This window comes from Diadema antillarum, unplaced genomic scaffold, assembly GCF_040938485.1.
Source record: "Diadema antillarum isolate AM-2024a unplaced genomic scaffold, OU_Dant_1.0 seq00000526_RagTag, whole genome shotgun sequence".
In the NCBI taxonomy this organism is placed as follows: Eukaryota; Metazoa; Echinodermata; class Echinoidea; order Diadematoida; family Diadematidae; genus Diadema; species Diadema antillarum.
The window spans coordinates 1,788,610-1,807,768 of record NW_027271478.1 but is presented as its reverse complement, the minus strand read 5'-3'; the positions used below and the strand labels follow the sequence as shown (position 1 = coordinate 1,807,768).

The window sequence follows — 19,159 nt, the reverse complement described above, 5'->3', positions numbered from 1 at the left end:
GATTTACATTAAGATATTTAAAGCAAAGCAAAAATGCTTCACGACCTATTCACAATTATATTTCAAACAGTGTCTTGGTCACATAGATGATTACAAATCGCTTGAAATAAATAAAATAACAGAATTTCAAAGCGGAAAATGCAAGATACTTTCAGAAAGCCACTAAATCTTGAAGTAAACCAAGCTTCTTCCAAATACATGAACAAAATTAATAGCATAACAAGCTGACTGGAGACATGGCAGGTTTAATGTCTATGTCATATCATTAACCCTAACTAGGCCGGGCTATTTAGGTAAATGATAAGTACTGAAGGTAGATGATGCATGAAATCAGACTATTCGTTATAAATCACTAAATAAAGCTCAAAACAGGCACATTTTTTGTGTAACTATTCTTTCTTGTGTCCTTAGCAAATGTAAAAGAAAAAAAATTGTGCAATCAGAAAAAATTGTAAATTTCTTTGTTTTTATACTTTCATTGTTTCATTTTTTCATTGTTTTTTCGATGAAATTCGTCCACGACATTGTTCCGAACATGAATTGATTTTCAAAAAAACAAACAAACAAACAATCATGCTTTTATGACATTTGTCTGTAAGTACAGCTTGCATTGAAATTGTACATGACTTCACATTTTTGAGCAATTTTAGGTCTGACATGCATGTGTACATAATGTAACTTTGAAACCGTGTGCCCGGGTGTCGCAAATGTGTCAAAAGATGCAGGAGACTCAAAAGAAAAAAGTCATGAAACATCGCCGTGACAGCTTTTTGCGATGGTGATTCATCACGCGGAATGTCGAGGGGGGGGGGGGGGGGGGCCTCTGAGGGCCCCCCAGCCTAGTTAGGGTTAATCCTTTGTGTGCTTTTAGTGCTGATTGCCACAGTAAACCCACAGCATAGTACACACTGTCACAAGTCCCCAGCACAGAAAGAGTTGATATCAGTCTAATTTTACTAATGACAGGTGTAACTCGAAAAATGTAAGTCTGTGCATAAGATCTGTCATTAACGTCCAGTTTGTAAAATAAAGCCATTATACAAACACAAAAATCCATTGTTTACCTCTAGCAGCATTTTCTAATAGAAAACAATTGCCTTCAACACTAACAGTGTAACATGGATTATTGATTTTCGTACACAGCTGCGGATCTGTCAACATGATTGCATTGCCTGAATCACACTTGCAACAGAGTAGCATGGTATCATGTGTGTGTGTGATTTTACACCTTTTACTTCTGCCCAAAACAGACTCACTACAAAACAGGGATGCCAACCTTGTAAGCAGCATAAAAGCCTTTCTTTTTTTCCTTTTCTGCAATAGACACAGGAAGTACAATTGAGGAGAAACATTATTGTCCATGAAACCTGTGCACAGTATTTTTTTTTTTTTTGCACTAACAGCACAAAATACTGAAAAAAAAGGAACAGTTGGCATCTCTGCTGAAACATTGCACATGTGAAGAGAAAAAGAGAAAGAGACGAAAACAAATACTTTGCACTTTCAATCTTGATACCACTTTAAAACTTGTGCATCCAGCATGCTTCTGCTTATAAATAACAACCAAATGTTCAGGAGCAGACTAAGGTTACGGAAGTTTGACAAGTCTACTCCAGTAGTCTGTGGATGTACAAGAAAACCCTGTTAGAACGAGGCTGTCAAGACCTTACCTCGTTACAACTGGTACCTTGTTGAAAATGTACTGAAAAAAGAGACCGGCTAAATACAGTAATGGACAATTGGGACCTTATGATTTACCTCCTTAAAAGCGGTATCTTGTAAGCAAGCTTGTTATAAAAGGGTTTCCCCTTATGCACTTTCAGTGCTTAACTTGATAGGCCTGTATTCATCCCTGGTCATGTGGGGGATGCCTTTTTCTGATGTATTCTGGGAGGATCAGAGTCCATAATTTGGTGCACATGGCGTCTCTCACAAACACGCATGATCGCAATTAGGGCTTTTTAGTCATTTCACATTTCTATTTATACAGTAGGGCCTGTATACTGAAGTGTGTCTGTGACGTAGAAAAAAAAAATTGTTTTTCTGTCAACTTGCACAGATGATTGTCAACAAATTAAATGACCCACCTATGGTACTGCTGTGGTAGCTTTAAACAAATGTCACGGAGATTGGAATATTTCCGCTGGCAGTCACGAGAAAATCCTGTTACTCCTGCCTAAAATATCTTCTTTGCGCAGCCACTTGGTCCACAGGATGAAGTTTGAAACATGATTGACTCCCAGCAAGATCTATACTGCAAACAAAACGTCCCTGTAGCACGGTTGTCTGCAATAAACTTCTTTGACACAGAACGCCAAGAAAATGACTGCTAAGTTGTGCTGTCTTCATCCTCTCTGCTCATATCTGTCAGAGGTACCATCTCCTCCCCCATGACAGAACCCTGGAATGCAGAGGAAAAACCCGAAAAAAATTCCTATAGCTCTGATCTGTACTCAACTTTATACCAAATTCTAATCAGTTCTTTGCTAAATTTGATGATATCAGGGTCTGCAACTAGAGAAAAGAATGTGTACAATTGTAGTTGACATTATTAGATACAATTGTAGTTGGCATTATTAGCATATACTGCCTCAAACTTTCAAAAGATGAAAATTACTATGTGTAAAGATCTCCATCTGGAAAGTGAAATTTCACTCAAGTAATGTAGATTTTTCTCCCTCAGAATTACCATCCAAACAAGAAAACGGACAGAATGTGTTTCATCCAAAGGGTTTTACATGCCACTGAGGAACAAAAGTCATCACCTATTATGATACAGGCCGGTCAAAGTATTGAAAGACTACATACCTTCCACTTGTCATGAAAACTCCGCTGAGCCGGAAATGGATTGTGTTCACACACTCTGAAGTCTTGTGAAAATTCATTCACTTGTGCTAAACCTACCACTCCAACACTTGGTATCATTGGCCATGTGTTTAGAATAAAATGTTCTCCCAGGTAAGGAGATAATGTAATCTTCTCCCCATCGAGAAACATAACAAAATGTTCTGATGTACCAAATAGCTGTGTCTACTTTTTGCTGACTGCTATCTTATTAACAAATATGACATCAATATAGGCGAGTTTGGCGACTTATAGACATGAAGAGAAAGTTTCATAAATGCAAACACATGGAACAAAGATAGAAGAAGATGCTATAAATTCAAGACTATTGACTGCTGAATCGACTTACCCTTTTCTGCTGTGCCCCGTGGCCTCGTGAAGCCCTCATGCTCTCTGAAGGGGTCCTCTGTCGACCCCCACCTGTTGCTGACTGGTCAGGACTGTGGCTGGAGTTGTAAATGAAAATGGCCAGGAAAACAGTGGGCATCTGCAGGAAGAAGTCAAGCGACGGCTGGAAGCCGGTCAGCCACATGGACAGACTCAGGACGGTCACCATCGTCACCTGGGCGCTGAGAACGTGGAACATGTTGTCCCGGTACTTGAGGATGAGGGAGATGGTGAGGCCAACGAGGGCCGTGTCAAAGATGAGCAGGGTGGCGTACAGGTTGTAGCCGGCGAACATACCGCAGTAGAGGATGCGGTTGCGAAAGCGCGGGATGATGAAGAGGGTGAGGAGGTTGAAGATGACGCCAAAGGTGTACAGCCGGGTGTTCTGGATGAAGATGCTCTCTGTGTAATTCTGGCCTTCCTTGAAGATCTTCTCATTGTAGACGTTAGCCAACGAGGCCATGAAACATTGCACAATGACCAGAATGTGGCCCAAACTGACGGTAAAACTGTACTTGCTCTCCACACTGTTCGTGATCGTGGGCTCCACATTGTTTCGGGGTTTGCGGTGGCAAAAGTCCGGCGGAATGGCAGATCGCTTGTCCATGCTCACCAGTGTTGAGTTGCTGACAGATTCTAGAGTGGTTGCAGAGCGGTGGTTGTGCAACGCTGTCCTGTGATCTTGGTTGGAAAGCGATACAATTGCCAGAAAGAGGACAAGCAGTGAAGCCCACTGCACACGAGAAAATTTGCGCCTGTTGGGAGACACAATAGATAGAAGAAATACGAGGATCATATCAAGAAGAATATCACAAGTATGCAGATTTTTCGAAATAGGCACTGAAATATAGAAACACAACAATTACATGTATCATCTGATATTCTACAACAAACAATTTGCCAAGGGCCCTGTTTTATGAAGAGTTAAAATTGATTATATAGTTGATTTTAACTGTGAGTCTATGGCAGCCTGTGTGGTAAGGAAATTTAAAATCAATTTTATCTTTTGATAAAACAGGGCCCTGTTCATGCAATGTGAGGTATTATGGTAACAGCACAGAAGTAACATAAACATATCTGACAAGGGAACAAAGGGGCATAATTTAGACCAGTACCATCTATCTTGATTCTATCAAAACTTCAGTCTCCCTTGTTCCACTACGAATGATTTGCATGCTTCAATGGACAGCAAATATGCATAGCAGAAAAAATATGAATAAAGTTTACTGTACCCATAAACCCATGCAGTCCCAGAAACCATATTTCTACACTATCAGTTTTGTGTTATCGCTTTTTCATAATTTTTATTGTTTGCTGTTAGTGTTACACTAGACAGAGTAAAAATTTACTATTCATTTCAGCCCATTGGTATTTATTGTTTCAGTTACAGATTTTCAAGTCTCAAAACTTAACCCTACTCCAACTTGGGGGGGGGGTCAAATTGACCCCCCCCCCAACATTACGCGCCACGATTCCGCAACGCGCAAAGATTTTGCCGCGTCGTTTAATGACTTTTTTCATTGAAGTCTCCCGCATATTTTGAGACCAAATTTGCGACGTCCGGGTACACTGTTCAGAAGTTACGTAATGTTTTGCATCATGCATGTCAACCCAAAAACGGCTCAAATTCATGATATCGTGTGCAAATCCAATGCAAATTGTGTTTTTTTGTTAAATTGATATAGATTAGATTATTTCAACTTTAAACCATTGAAATTAATCAATTCTAATGTAGATAAGCTTGAAAAAGTGCCTGCAACAAATTTTGGCAAAAAAACAATAGAAAACAAAAGTCGAAAAAACAACAAAATACATTGTACATAAGAAATTAACAAAACAATAAAAATCATAGGAAATTGATTTTGATTTCGCTATTTTTTAAACAAAATTGTTCGATGTGACTTGAGGAACTCTGACATAAAAATTTAGGGATCCTTCAGTCATTTTAATGGAATTATAGATGAAAATATGATTTCATGCGTAAATTTGCATAATTAATTTACTAAAAATAGAAAGCCAATATTTTTCTTTTGTATGACCATGTAATCTTGTAGTTGACATTCGGCTCTATCTTCAGGCAAAATTTTGCGGCGATCGCGCGATTGGCGGCCGAGATCTGAAGGGGGGGTCAAATTGACCCCCCCCCCCCCCCCCCCAGTAAAAACTTGGTCTCAAATAGCCCAGTTAGAATAGGGTTAAGATTGGAAACACATATAAGAGGAAGAAAGATTGGAAACACATATAAGAGGAAGAAAGTTTTACTTGCTCTTTTAAATTGGTTGATCTGGTTCAGATGTACTCAATTTAACCATTTCTGCATCATTCCTCAATATGCAATATGCACAAAATTGCTCTGGATGCCAATGGAATTAAATGTCTGCAAGATAATAATTTTTGCAGCAATATTCCCCCAGGAATGATGGGATGATTGAATTGCTCTTAAAAAAAAACCACATAGTGCTCTGACTTAAAGGGATGGTACAGTATTGGTGGAGATGAGAATTGGGCTTTTAACTTTTTGCGAGATACCAAGAAAACACTTATAAAATAGTACGGAGCATACCAATTTAAGAGGAATTCAAAGTTTATTTGAAGAAAATCAGGTTTGGAATGACTGAAACATCTAAAAACAAAGTAAAACAAAGCGATCGTAATAAATTGTGGGTCCCACACTTATTAGAATCGCTCTGTTTTGGATATCTCAGCCATTTCAAAACCAATTTTCATCAAATAAATGTTGAATTCCTCATGAAATTACATGCTCTTTCACATTTCATAAGAGGTTTCTCATTATCTCACCAAAAAATGTTAGAAACCTAAAATTAGGTCTCAACCAAAACTCTACCATCCCTTTAACATTAACAGATAAATATGCAAGCACTTTCAAAAGGTAGAAATACTATCACCACTGAAGCAAAATGCATAAACTGTTAAACGTTTAATGATGTGTATCTGAACTTTACATGCACATTTTTCAAATGGGTGCACGTTACGAGACCAACACCCAAGAGTCATTCAGCTCACAAGTCATACAGCCCATGATTATACAGCTCATGAGTCATACATCCCATTAGTTCGACACTATAAGCTAACAAGGCCCACGAGACCGACACATTTAGCCTCACGTTATATCTGTCAAGCTCATGGGCTATTGTTACCTAGCGTCGAACTTACGGGCTTTATTTGCCTAGTGTCAAACTCATGGGCTGTATGACTCACGAGCTGTATGACTCATGGACCTGTTTTCAATGTCAAAATTCATGGGTTGTATGACTCTTGGGTGTCGGTCTAGTGGGATGACCCCTTTGAAACTTACTTTAGAATGACCCTGAAGAGTAATGCTGTTGATATGATGCCAAAATTTGTGAGTAAAACAGCAACCGCCTGGAATTTGAAATAAACAAACAAAAAGATAAAACAAGTATACATAGTGAGACACTGTAATCAGGAAGAAGTTTGCACAGATGGAACGGAATGAGACAAAGTTGGACAAGGAGGAACAAAACAAGATGACAGCTGTTGATTGGTTATACCCCAATTATCTATCAATAATTACCCACTACAACCTGGGTAAATTTAAGCTCCATATGATAACTTAAGTACCAGGATGACAGTACAGACAAGTAGCTCTTTCCTAACCTTTCTGGACTTTAAAATAATAACCATACAGTAAAATCTTAATGCTACAGGTTTGCATGCATGCATGAAATCTGTTCAAAGACACAAAAACAATACTGATGTAGCCTCCTTTACCACACTTGCTTCATCATTTTTTTTTTAATGTTACTTTGCAATGTACAGTATGCTGGTATGTATCTACACTGTATATGTCATCTTCTGTATATACGTTTTGCTATTTAATGTACATATGTTCATCAATATTATTCAGGGCTCCATGGAAGACCACTATTTATTGGTGAATGGGCTACCCTGACAAAAGATTAGAAATAAATAAATAAAATAAATATATAAATAAAATTTACAAAGGGTAGTTCTGAAGGTCTCAATTGCAATTATGAGCACCTCTGGATTGCCAGGTACCCCCATTCATACAGCTGATTCTAGAGAGTTATTTTGGGTATCAAAAATGTTTTGAGGAATGATGACTGCAGCAAACATGGTCTGAACCTACAACCTTTTTGTTTACAAATTTGAATCCACAATACCACAGTGCTCCTGCATGCTTTCTATACTTCACCTCTCAAGAGATATGGGGGGAGCAAGGATAGTATGACCAACGAGATAGAAATAGCAAGCCAAATCATTTTGCAAGCATGCACTTACCGGCTCAAAATAACTCATGACGTAGAAGCCGATCAAGTTGTCCAGGAAGTAGAGCAGGCCAGGCACACTCCAGTGAAAAAACTTGAGACACTCCGGCCAGCTGAAGTGAAAGAGCTGATGGAACATTGACCTTCCTGCAACGCCAAGGGAGAGAAACCAGGCATCAAATTAGTTGATATTTAGACCTCTGCTTAAAGGCATAATTTACCATTTGCAGATAAAACAAAAACCCAGCATTAGTGCTTCAAAATAGTTCTGAAATGTGAGTTACAGATAGAAACAACCAATGTAAAAATTAAAAAAAAATATAATTGATGTTAAGTATTGTTAAATATACAAAATGTGATCAATACTTACAATAAAAACGTTTCAGACTAAACCGTCTACAGTTATGGTTTAATGAGAAAAATAGTGATATCTCCTTATATTTTAGGCTTTATTGCAAAACAATTTATATGGTAGGATGTTTTGTGATACAACTGACCTACACATATGCATCAAAAGTGATATCTTGAACATATTTTAACCCATTCCCTACGGGAACCTGGCAACCTTTGTACTACGTCTATGGGGATGCCGGAAATCAGTATGGAATGGGTTAAAACACTGCTCCCAAAGGTAAACAGGACCTTTAACCCTATAAGGGCAAATGCACTAGGCCAAACTTTGTTGCAGCTATTGCGCTGCAACCTCTGACAATGTTAGAAGTGGAATGATTTCCATTCTTTTTGTCGACGAGACAAGTCATATATATAGAAGTTACAGAACTTGCAAGACAACCATTACGTTATATTGCAAACAAATACTGTTCCTTTACACACATACATGTTATTATAAACTGAATAAACTACTGTATATATTGTCATAATATTGTAAGTATGTCATACATACAGTCAAACCTGCCATAGCAATCACCTGTCTACAGTGGCCACCTGCTGTATATGACCACTAAACTCAATTTCACGTTAAAGACCCTGTCTATAGCAGCCATTTATCTATAATGGCCACTTTTTTTGTTTTTGTCTGCCTTGAGTGGCCACCATAGACAGGTTTGACGGTATATGGGGATATTTGGCCAAACATGCTCAAGGCAATTAACCCATTCCATGCGGGAACCTGGTGGCCTGTGTATTAAGTCTATGGGGATTTCAGAATGGAATGGGTTAATGATGTTATTGTGGCCCCATATCTGGGTTTTCAGCAGTTACCATTCAGCTCCATCTTCAGCATGAGCAGGAGACACACAACCAACTTGACCGCCTCAGCACACACGTTGACCGTCACCGGCAGGTAGTCATACTTGTGGTCTGAAGTGTGGGTCAGTGTAGAAGAGAATGCTCTTATTAAATCTTGAAGGGAAAGAATGGCATGGTGTTCCTCAAGGGAAAATTTGTAACTAACAGCAATTTTTAACTATATAAGAGCTGTGATATACACAGTGTTCTCCCATTATAACGAACATGGTTCTATCAAAGTGTCATCACAATAAAGTAAAAATTCAGGTCACAGACTTGGTCTGTATTATTGTGTATTTACTTCATTTGTTCGGCTCTGCTACAAAATTTTGATAAAACAAAAAGAAAACTGCTCATCTGGAGGACTTATATATAATGGGAGTCACCTCTACATTAAAGAGCAGTCAAACTTTTAGAGGAAATCAAAATTTACATCAAGAATCTTACTACAATCTGAGAAGTGCAACATCTACTTTTTAATAAATTGTATCATTCTCCCTCAAAAACTGGCACGGCTTCAATCACCCACCTCTGTTGGCGGACAGTTTCATCAGCATGACACGGCCAGCACCCAGGAAGACGTAAATTGTTGCCAAGGCAACAGTAGTGCAGGATGGATACTCCATGACAAGAGGGTCCCTTGATTCTTGACGGATAATCTTTAGGTTTCCAAGAGTATCAATCCAGGCTCTCACCACAGATCTAAGTGTGACAAGGTACAGAAAATAAAATGGATCATATTACAGTATGTAGCGTAACCAAATTTTAAACATCATCAATAATGATACAAATATTGTAGAATGCTCATTAGATGTGAAGTTTGAGTTTCCATTTCACCTCATTCTTCTAAACAGGGGGCGGGGGGACAAGCAAGTGATGCAAAGTACATTGTATAGCGCAGCAACTGAGCAAGGGGAGGATGTGAAACAGGTATCCCCCCGGCACAAAAGAGTGCTTTTGCATAATTCTTCAATACTGAAATTCAACAATCCACACTTTGGTGGAATATTTGCAAACTTTTCAAAGAGGTTGAAAAATTAGTATTCAGGGCAATTGCGAATGGTTTAATGTTAATTGTCATATCCGTCACCTTTGAACCACATCTTTATTTTGTGCTTTCACTGTGTACTGTAGAACTATACATATCATGTAAATAAGTTTATGGAAATGTATGATGGGGGAGGGGCAATAATGTACTCTCCTGATATTCTACTATTCAAATTCTATAATTTTTTGCTCCCAGTTACCTGAAAGATTTGTCTCATGATATTGGACAGTTAACATCAGCATCAGGTTGTGCTGGCAGTGTTTGTCACAATTGCTCATGAAGAGCGAGTTGTTTTGAGAGACAACATGAATGTCAACATTGATATTGATACTTCCCGATGACCAATTTGGATCAAATTTGAGTGAGTGATTGCAAATATTATTTAGTACATGTTGTACATACCCTGCACGTGTGATTTTGGTGCAATTTAGTTCCCTGTAGAATCCAAGATATTTACACGGGTACTAAAGTACATTTGTACGTTTAATAGTGCTGGGGGAAGGGTTAAATGCGAAACACAGCCCGAACCCCGAACGCAAAGCGTTCAGTATAACTGTGTACAAGGAGTGCCCCGGGGTTAGGGAAAGGGTGGGTCCCTTTCCCACACTTTCAGAAGCACTGAAATTCAAAGATGTGGAGCACACGTTTAGTTGTAGTTAACAGATTGAATATTTAGAAATTTTCTCTTTTTTTTGAACATTAATTTTATCATTTGAGCAGTTTTTCGGTTGCACATTTATCAAAGAGAAAAAGCATAAAAATATGATTCTTATCAATATGAATATTCTAGTTGAAAAACATCACCCTCTTTTCTGATCCCCCATGTAGGTAGCATGTAGCAACACACTTGGTACTTGGCAGTGATCCTCCAAAAGACCCCAAGCGGAGTTTAAACTGGAGGTTTCATCCAAATGATAACATGGTTGCATTATTTCCTTCTTCATTCGATCATGGCTTATAAACGGTTAAATCTACGGCATAATCGTGATATGGTCCCCACCTGCGTGTCCGTACTAAATAAAACCCTACCTAACCCTATAGAGGTCTACCCTAACCCTAAACCTAACGGGTGCAGGCGCACTGTGGTGGTGCAGCAGTGGGGACTATATCACCTACATTTGACCGACAAGTATGTCTAATTCCGCGAAAAGCTTATAAATAATGACATTTGCTGGGTCAGTTTTTCGCTTCTTAGACAGACAGCATTGATATATACGCTATTGTGACGGTTTTCAACCATTCCAGTAAACACAACTTCGACCCAGTTCCCCCCGCATAAAAATGGTTATTATTATTTTTTCCAGCTTGGTTTTCAAACCAATCTGGAAAAAATATATACAGGATTAATCAGTAAACATTTTGACTCGCCTCTTCCACTGTTTCCTCCTGTTTCTGGTTGTTTCCTCCACTTCTTTGCAGCCCTCCCTAATTCATCGCCACCTTCATTTGAAAAACGACCGCAAGAACGTCTATATGGCAAGCCAAATGCTCATTCACAATATTACGAAGTTAAATTTAGCACTCGAACAACTTACTAGTACTTTAGTCAATAAACTTAAGTGTACCGATATAGTGATTGTATGTAGCATTTTGCTTGCCATAGACGTTCGTGCGGTCAGTTTTCAAACGATGGTGGCAATGAATTGGGGAGCGCTGCAAAGAAGTGGAGGAAACAACCAGAAAACAGGAGGAAACGGTGGAAGAGGTGAGTCAAAATGTTTACTGATTAATCCTGTACATAGTTTTTCCAGATTGGTTTGAAAACCAAGCTGGAAAAAAACATTTTTATGCGGGGGGAACTGGGTCGAAGTTGCGTTAACCAAAACGGTTGAAACCGTCGCAATAGCATGTGTCTGTCTAAGAAGCAAAAAACTGACCCAGCAAACGTCATTATTTAATATAAGTGAGAAGTTTTTCGCGGAATTAGACATACTTGTAGGTCAACACCTACATTGGTCATTGTCACATTGACGCTACATGTACCAGCAGTCACTGAAGTACTCTACCCCCTGAACATTTGTGGAAGAATGGAAAAACAGACCTTCTCTTTTCTTGACTGCCGTGATCGAAATCCTCTGAAAAAAAGGGGGGAAAGAAGCCTGAAGCTCTAACAAAGGATTATATAATTATTGAGGTCTCTATTATCAGTCACAGACAGTCATTCAGACTTTTCCCTAGACTCTTTCTACTTTCTACTTACTTTCCGTATCAGTCTGGTCTGTGTCCATGTCCGTCTGCCACCAACAATCTCTTCCTGTCGCTATTTCCTTTAGCCGGTCTCTGTACTGTAGCAGTGCTGAGAGCGCGAGCAGCTCATGTAGCAGGTAGCAAGCTAACTGCGGCCAGCCCGCCCCGGGGTCGGGTCAGTAGCAAGTGAACCGGTACCGTCGATTAATACGTCGCGTCCGTCGTCGGGCTTTTTTCCTGCCTAACCTGTGTGGCGTCGCAAGTCTTGATACTAGGAGTACATCATGTAGACAGTGTAGGAATGGGCGATCTGACCGCTTCAGGCGCTAAATTTGCTTTTCCGCAATGGTGACGTGATTGATCGAGTCACAAATTTACCGGCAGTTCAGCTACAACACCGTACCGTATACGAATTCGGCTATATACAGCTAGCTAGCTACGTGGCCAGGGCGCGCGGCCAGGGCGATGATGTTACGTGCGTGGGATCGACACGAACGTGTACTGGGTCAAGTTAGAAGCTCGGATCGCGGAGTAGATTGAGCGGACTCACTCACCGAACTAACCAACATAGTTCGGTGAGCGGACTACGATTCTGAGTTGACTGCCCTCTATCGCTCTGCTATCGTAGCATCCTTTGGTCGACCAGTCCAAAAAGCAAAAGAGGTAACATCATTCTGATCATGGCAGCTGAAGGTAAGAACTTTATGTAAATATACTTTCAAAAGATTGTTATGAATGTATTTTGGACACCGCAGAGTATCTCGTTATTGTGAAGGGAAATGACCTAAAGAGTGATGTGCTATGACTTTATAATCAGGCCCCAGTTCTTTCGGTGTTATCGTGGTCCCAAATACTGATATCTATGTCAGTTACCACTAGTAAATAGTAATACAGCCTACGCTTGGCGCTATTATAAAGATACAGGGGAATCCCGTTATAACGAGATCGGATACAACGAGATAAATCGTCCAGTCCCCAATAAATTTGCGTGTTAGCCTATGGGGATTCGTAGTTCCGGTTATAGCGAGATAATTTTCGGGCCTAAAAACAAAGAAAAACAAAGACGAATTTGTGTGGATATAACGACTAATTTAATATTAGAGTTCTACTTCTTTTTTTTTTAATCGAATGAAATAACGGGAAAAATCACGCCCTATTTTAAAACCAGAAAAGGTCAATTCTCCATGAATTGTCTGAATTATCGTTGCGTGCAAGCAGAGACTAAGATCTTCCAGTGCCAAAGATAACGCAATCAAGGTTACGCGCCACAAGTTCATAAAGTTCTCTTTCCGAGGGCCGTGATGGAACGGCATCGGAATATTTAGAAGCTGTACTGTAGATTTCGCTAAAGAATATGCCTAAATGTTATCGCCAAACGCTGCAATTCGAATTAGCATTCTTAAATATTGCACATCTCCAATTTTTGTATCCGAAATGTTAAGTTAACCTTTCCGAAGATGTGTAAAGGGCGTATCTAATTGTGAGCGGGAAATGTTTACGAACATAGCGAATTGTAGTAAAGTTTCGGGAGAAATTTTGAACATGTTCAAAATTTCTTTGTGATAAAGGAAACTGGTTGCAAAACTGAAAACTGTTTTTGAGTTTGATTGCAACTGTTACAGAACCCTGACGAAATTTAAAATCTGCTATTATTTACATTTGCAAACATTAGCCACTCAGTTAGATACTGTAAAAGTGGAAATATTGGCGGTGTTGAAATTTTCACGCATTTCGCGCAACCGCAAGCTAGCGCGAAAATAAAAGTACACGAATATTTTTGCGTGCCATATGTCACAGTTGTTGATGTCTTGATTCCGCGGAATTAAAAGCACGCGAAACTCTTCTTACGTGGCCAAGCGCAAAAAATTAGTCGCGCGAAAGTATCCACTTTTACAGTGCCCCATTTACGTAACTTTGATTATGAGAGAAATTGAATTAGATGTCAAAATCAAAGTATGATGAGGTCGTAAGCTAAAATTTGAATTATCTCAACTCTAGCTAATCGAAATACTATTTCAGTTCACCAGTTACCGGGTACTGGTTTTTGTTTTCGTAGATGGCATGCACCCGTCAATCTCGTCAGGTAAGACATTGGGTGATTTCAAGTTCGGTGCTAGTGCTAGTGCTAGTGCTAGTGCTGAGATAGCACTGGGCACCGGCGATAAAACCGAACTTGAAATCACATCAGTGTTGGGAGTTGACCTCAAAATTATGACGTGTTTCCGGTTGCTGGTGCTGGGCTCGGTGTTGGATGTCGTCTGCTGAACCGAGCTCCGCCGTTTGTGTTAGCGATTTACGTGCTTTTTCTCCATTGACTAACACTAGTCCCTAGGGATTATCATTTTCGTCATTTTAAGTTCGGTGCTGGTGTAAGCGTTGCCGTGCGAGACTCATATTTACGTCTATAAGTAGTTGCACGTTTTACGTGCAAAGTCTATGCTAATGCAGTGGTCGCCCACGTAACGTAAACAAACACCATCGACATGGCTTTATAAATCTGAGCCTATGAGCAAAATAAGGATAATTGTGTTTTGAAGAAGTGATGAAATTTGTGGCATTTTAATCCATCTTCCTCATTGTACAATTGTATGTCTAAAACTAAGCAACTTTAGCTACATTTTTAAGTATTTGACTGTAATGACACGCCATCACTTTTTTCGTCGCGCAATTCCCGCGGAGCTCGCGGTGCTGCGATTCCAACACCTAGTGCTGGTGATCGATAATTTTGATCGGTATCGCCTCGTTAATCTGACCGTCGGTGTTGGAGCTTGATTTAACGCTGTTATTCGGGGGTTAGCACTAGGGTTAGCACTAGCACCGAACTTGAAATCACCCATTCATGCAAAGCACGCATTCAACCTCGTGCTTTGCAACAAGCTGGCAGCACATGGCGCACTGGCAGTAAAAGTCATCACGCGTTTCGCGCATCGTTAACAGGCTGTTAACGATTGCCCCGACACTGTACAGGCATGCTAACCTGGAAACATTGAACTGCACATTACTTGAATATGAGACCGTACTGAAGCAAATAATTTTCACACAACATTACATATACTTGTATAATGTACTCTTAAATGAATCCAGAAGGATTGGAACAATCATCCCCCAGCATTCCCACTGATCAGGTACTAGCCATCCCCTTTAAGGTCGTATGACCGGTCTGATTGTGTGGGTGGTGTACGGCGGGCTATAATGAACTGATGACATCTTATGCCTGGTACAATTTCTTAGCTAAACTCTTCCTTTCCATTATTTCCTATGCTTGGGGTCTCTTTGTCGTGATCAAAATAACAACCTTTAGTGGGTTTTTTTTTTCTTTCAAATCTTGAAATGCTCATGTTGTTACAATTTTAACAATTCTTCCTTTCATCCTACAGGTAATAAGCAGGAGGAGAAGAATGCTGATGAGACATTTGAGATACTGGAGCTAGCAGAGGTTGGCAAACACTGGCTAGAGAGGGCGCTAGACGGAGAACTTTCCAAGAAGTCAGTTCCCGTTCAACTAGCCATGGGAGGAACAAGTGGCTGGTAAGCACTGCAAATCCTTGAAACGTGTGATTCTTGACAGTACTGGTCTTCACCAGTTTATTATCCGGTATTACATGTCTGGCTTGATTAAATTTACAGGCCCACGCAAAAAGGAGTTTACCCACTCTAATATTATATTACAATTTTAATCATACATGTAATGATACATTTTGGAAATGTATTCATCTCCTTTGAAGTCTGTTTAACCGGTGTTCTTAATTCCTAGAGTTTTCACTTTCTAATCATTTTTTTTTTCATGTGTGTAATTACAACAGTTAACTGTGCTTAAGTTAGTGCATTCTGCTGAATAGAATGCACTTTAATAGCAAATTTTAAGACCACTGTCATTATATTAGAATATCTAGTCATTAATCACCTCATGCATCTTGTCATTGCAGGGTTGCAGGGTACCTGTTTCAGAAAGTCAGCAAGGCAGCAGCAACGGCAGTGGGTGGCGGTTTCATGCTCATCTTGGTGAGTTTAAGTCATCTTTAATGCTGCTTCTGCTATCCACGCTAGTTTACCTGGAGGGGGATTTACTCTGTTTAGAGCCAGAAATGCTATTTGAAAATGATAGAATGAAAGATAGTGACAAGCAATTTAAAGCCAAAACATTGTTCTGGTACGCCTGCAAAAGTTGTCAAATTTCGCTCCCAAATGTAAACATAAGCCTAGGAAATGTGCGGAATAACGCTGTAATAACAAGATATTCGATGGGTAACGACGAAAATGCGAAATATCAACCAAAAAGGTTCAGTCTCAGAATTTACCCGAACGGGATCAGGCTAAACTCGGTCTCAGGGATAACTCGGCCTCGCTTTGACGGCGGGCTGAGTTGTATTGGTTGTCCCTCTGGATTGTACAGTGTTAAAAATGGGAGCGGCCTGTATAAACTAGCGCTTCGCGTTCTGGCTACTCGCAGTAATGGTCCGAGTTTTTACAACACGCGCATCAAAAAACCTCTTTGGCGCACATGCAGAATTAGTGTGCGCCTATCAAGCACCTCTGAAAACAATCAAAGACGTTTGATAAACAACAACAAAAACTTCAAAGACAGCGCGTCTCAGCAACTGAGGTGATGTGCGCATAGGCTTGAGGGCCGCGCGCTGTCCATTTGTTTTGATTTTAGCACGCACTTTCCTGTCTGTTCAGTTAGGCCTCGTTCGGTATTATACAGTAGAATAATATGGCGATTGCGAACTGGGTGTAAATTGTCTGAAATAGGGTTGAGTTTTCCCTGAGACCGAGTTGTCTGGATTCTTCTGGAACAAAAGTCGGTTTTCCGACTTTTATTGTTTTTCTCAAAATACTCCAAAACGACTCATCATCCCGGCAAATCGCGTCAGCCGGGTAAGTTTCTTTGTAGACTCTTTCGATATATTGCAAGAAAATATGAAATGGTGCCAGACGGGTTCTCAAACCCTTACCAAAACTATGTTTTCACTTTAAGCAGCAGACATAGTTTACACACATGCCAAGAACATTTTGATTAACCTGTTGAAGACTAGTCCCTCGTATACTCGGGCAGGTGTCTATGGGAAATGTGTGTTATAGAAAAATCAGCCTGTCCTCAACAGGTTAATAGAACTTAATGCAAGAATTCCAGTATATCCCTCAAACTAAACATCTTCTTCAAGCTCATTTTGTTCGACAGTGCCACAGGCCGCAATATAAAAGACTGTTCACACACCTCACCATAGCAGAAAGGGAAACTAATAGCTTGTACAGTTTGTAGTCTTTTCCATTAGCCCCTGTGTTGACTTTGCCCCCAAAACCTGATTGATTGTCCAAATTTTGCCATTGACATTCTTGTCTGTAATCAGATTGGACATCAAACAGGCTACCTGAAAGTCAACTGGAAGCAGTTTGAGAAGGATGTCAACAAGACAAAAGAAACAGCAGTGAAGGAAGTGGAGAGGAGATATCCAGCAATCCAAGATGCATTCAGCAGAGTGAGTGAAAAGCAACTTTAACCCATTGAAGACGAATCCCGAGTATACTCGGGTAGGTGTCTATGGGAAATGCGTGTTGTAGCAAAATCAGTCCATCCTCAACGGATTAATATTTTCTCTTTGCATTATGAGCTTCTAATCGTGGCCTGATTATTGTAACTTTTGCAAACACTTCCCTCACCTCCAGCATAAAGCATCAAAAACCTTCGGTGTCAAGAGCTTTAGATAAAGCTTTCTCTTATTCTCTTAATGAGTAGAGTGAAGTGTATTTCTGAATCAGTAGCTACAGAACCTGACAAAATTGCTATTGCGCTTCTCATATTTCTAAATCAGAGGGCATACCGGTAGTTCGATAACTTACTTCTTTGAAGACACTTGCGTGTATTCTGCACATATGACTGCACATAATAAGTGTTATTAACTTGTTATCATCATTGTCATTTCTTCCTTATCCTCTTTTCTGTGTGTAAATGTCACCTTCAAAGGAACAGAAATATGAGAGTGTTTGACTTTGCAAGATCTTTTTCATGTTTAGATAGAACATGACCAAAACAAAACAAAATGTTCTGGGCCCTGTTTCATAAAGCTGTTCTTAAAGTTACGAACAACTTACGAGCGACTGGTGATCAGTTCTGATGTGCTGTAGTTATCAGAATTTCCATAATTCAGTACAAGAACTGATCACCAGTGGCTCGTAAGTCGTTTGTAACTTTACGAACAGCTTTATGAAACACCCCCCAGGTGTGAGTTTCTTCAATTTGTCTCCCTCTACAAATTAAACTTGTTAAGATCGCAACTGCTGATCTGTAAATTAACAGACATGTCCTATTTTCCGACATGTTTGTCAATTTACAGATCAGCAGTTGCAATCTTAACAAATCTAATTTGTAGAGGGAGACAAATTGAAGAAACTCACACCTGAACCTTCACCCCTCTAGATAATATCTTTCTTTCAAAACAAAATGTTGCTATAAGTTTGCAGGGGGATTTTAGTCTCATACATATTGCTTCATTGCCCAAGTTTACTAATCTGCAGGAAACATATGCCCTCTGGTACATAGTTTGTCTTCTGAGTAAATATGTTTCTTTCTTCTTCTTTTTTAGGGGCAGGACCTGGTGAAAAAGAATGTCATGATATCCAGCGGCTTTGCAGCAGGATTTCTCCTGGGAATGGCCATGTAGTTCATGAAATTCCACCCACTTTATGGACTTGAACAGAGACTAAGGAATCCACTTATCCGTTATGTTCCCTTTGGGGGCAATAGTCGAGGACTGTGTACTGGTATCGGAGGATGCCAAGGAGGCTTGAGATCAGAGAGGAGATACTATAAATGGAAAGTTTACCCTTCAAGGAGGTGTGTCTACAATTATCTCTGGATAATGTGCATCTGCGTATGATCTTCTACCTAGATAGAGAATGACTTTCATGGTAGTATCACACTAGTATACAAATAATACACATCAGTGAAGGCATTTATAGTAGGAATTACCCACACAATTTACCTTTAGCGGAACAGTCTAACACACCAGAGCATGTTTGGACTGTTTTGAAAGTACCGATTGTCGGTAATTAAATTATGCTAAAGCCTGAGCAAACTAATGTGTATTATTTGCTGTATGAAATGATCAAGCTGATCCCTCTCCCTTGATAAATCACCCTCATTGCGAGTATATAAACGATGAAATCTTGCACG

At 39.7% G+C, this 19,159-nt stretch overlaps 2 protein-coding genes across 2 annotated transcripts; one reads left to right on the top strand and one right to left on the bottom strand.

The window, feature by feature from the left end:
* Positions 1–1,692: 1,692 nt before the first annotated feature.
* LOC139734440 (UDP-sugar transporter protein SLC35A5-like) lies at positions 1,693–9,403 on the bottom strand. Its single transcript, XM_071645224.1, has 6 exons — positions 9,280–9,403; positions 8,724–8,822; positions 7,516–7,649; positions 6,548–6,615; positions 3,194–3,986; positions 1,693–2,401 (listed from the first exon to the last, which is right to left on the bottom strand). The coding sequence occupies exons 1-6, from the start codon at positions 9,374–9,376 to the stop codon at positions 2,330–2,332; spliced, it is 1,263 nt and encodes a 420-aa protein (XP_071501325.1). The 5' UTR covers positions 9,377–9,403; the 3' UTR covers positions 1,693–2,329.
* A 6,286-nt stretch (positions 9,404–15,689) lies between these two features.
* Positions 15,690–18,842, top strand: LOC139734423 (FUN14 domain-containing protein 1-like). The gene is made up of 4 exons (XM_071645210.1): positions 15,690–15,709; positions 15,912–15,987; positions 17,337–17,465; positions 18,570–18,842. The coding sequence occupies exons 1-4, from the start codon at positions 15,690–15,692 to the stop codon at positions 18,645–18,647; spliced, it is 303 nt and encodes a 100-aa protein (XP_071501311.1). The 3' UTR covers positions 18,648–18,842.
* Positions 18,843–19,159: the final 317 nt, after the last annotated feature.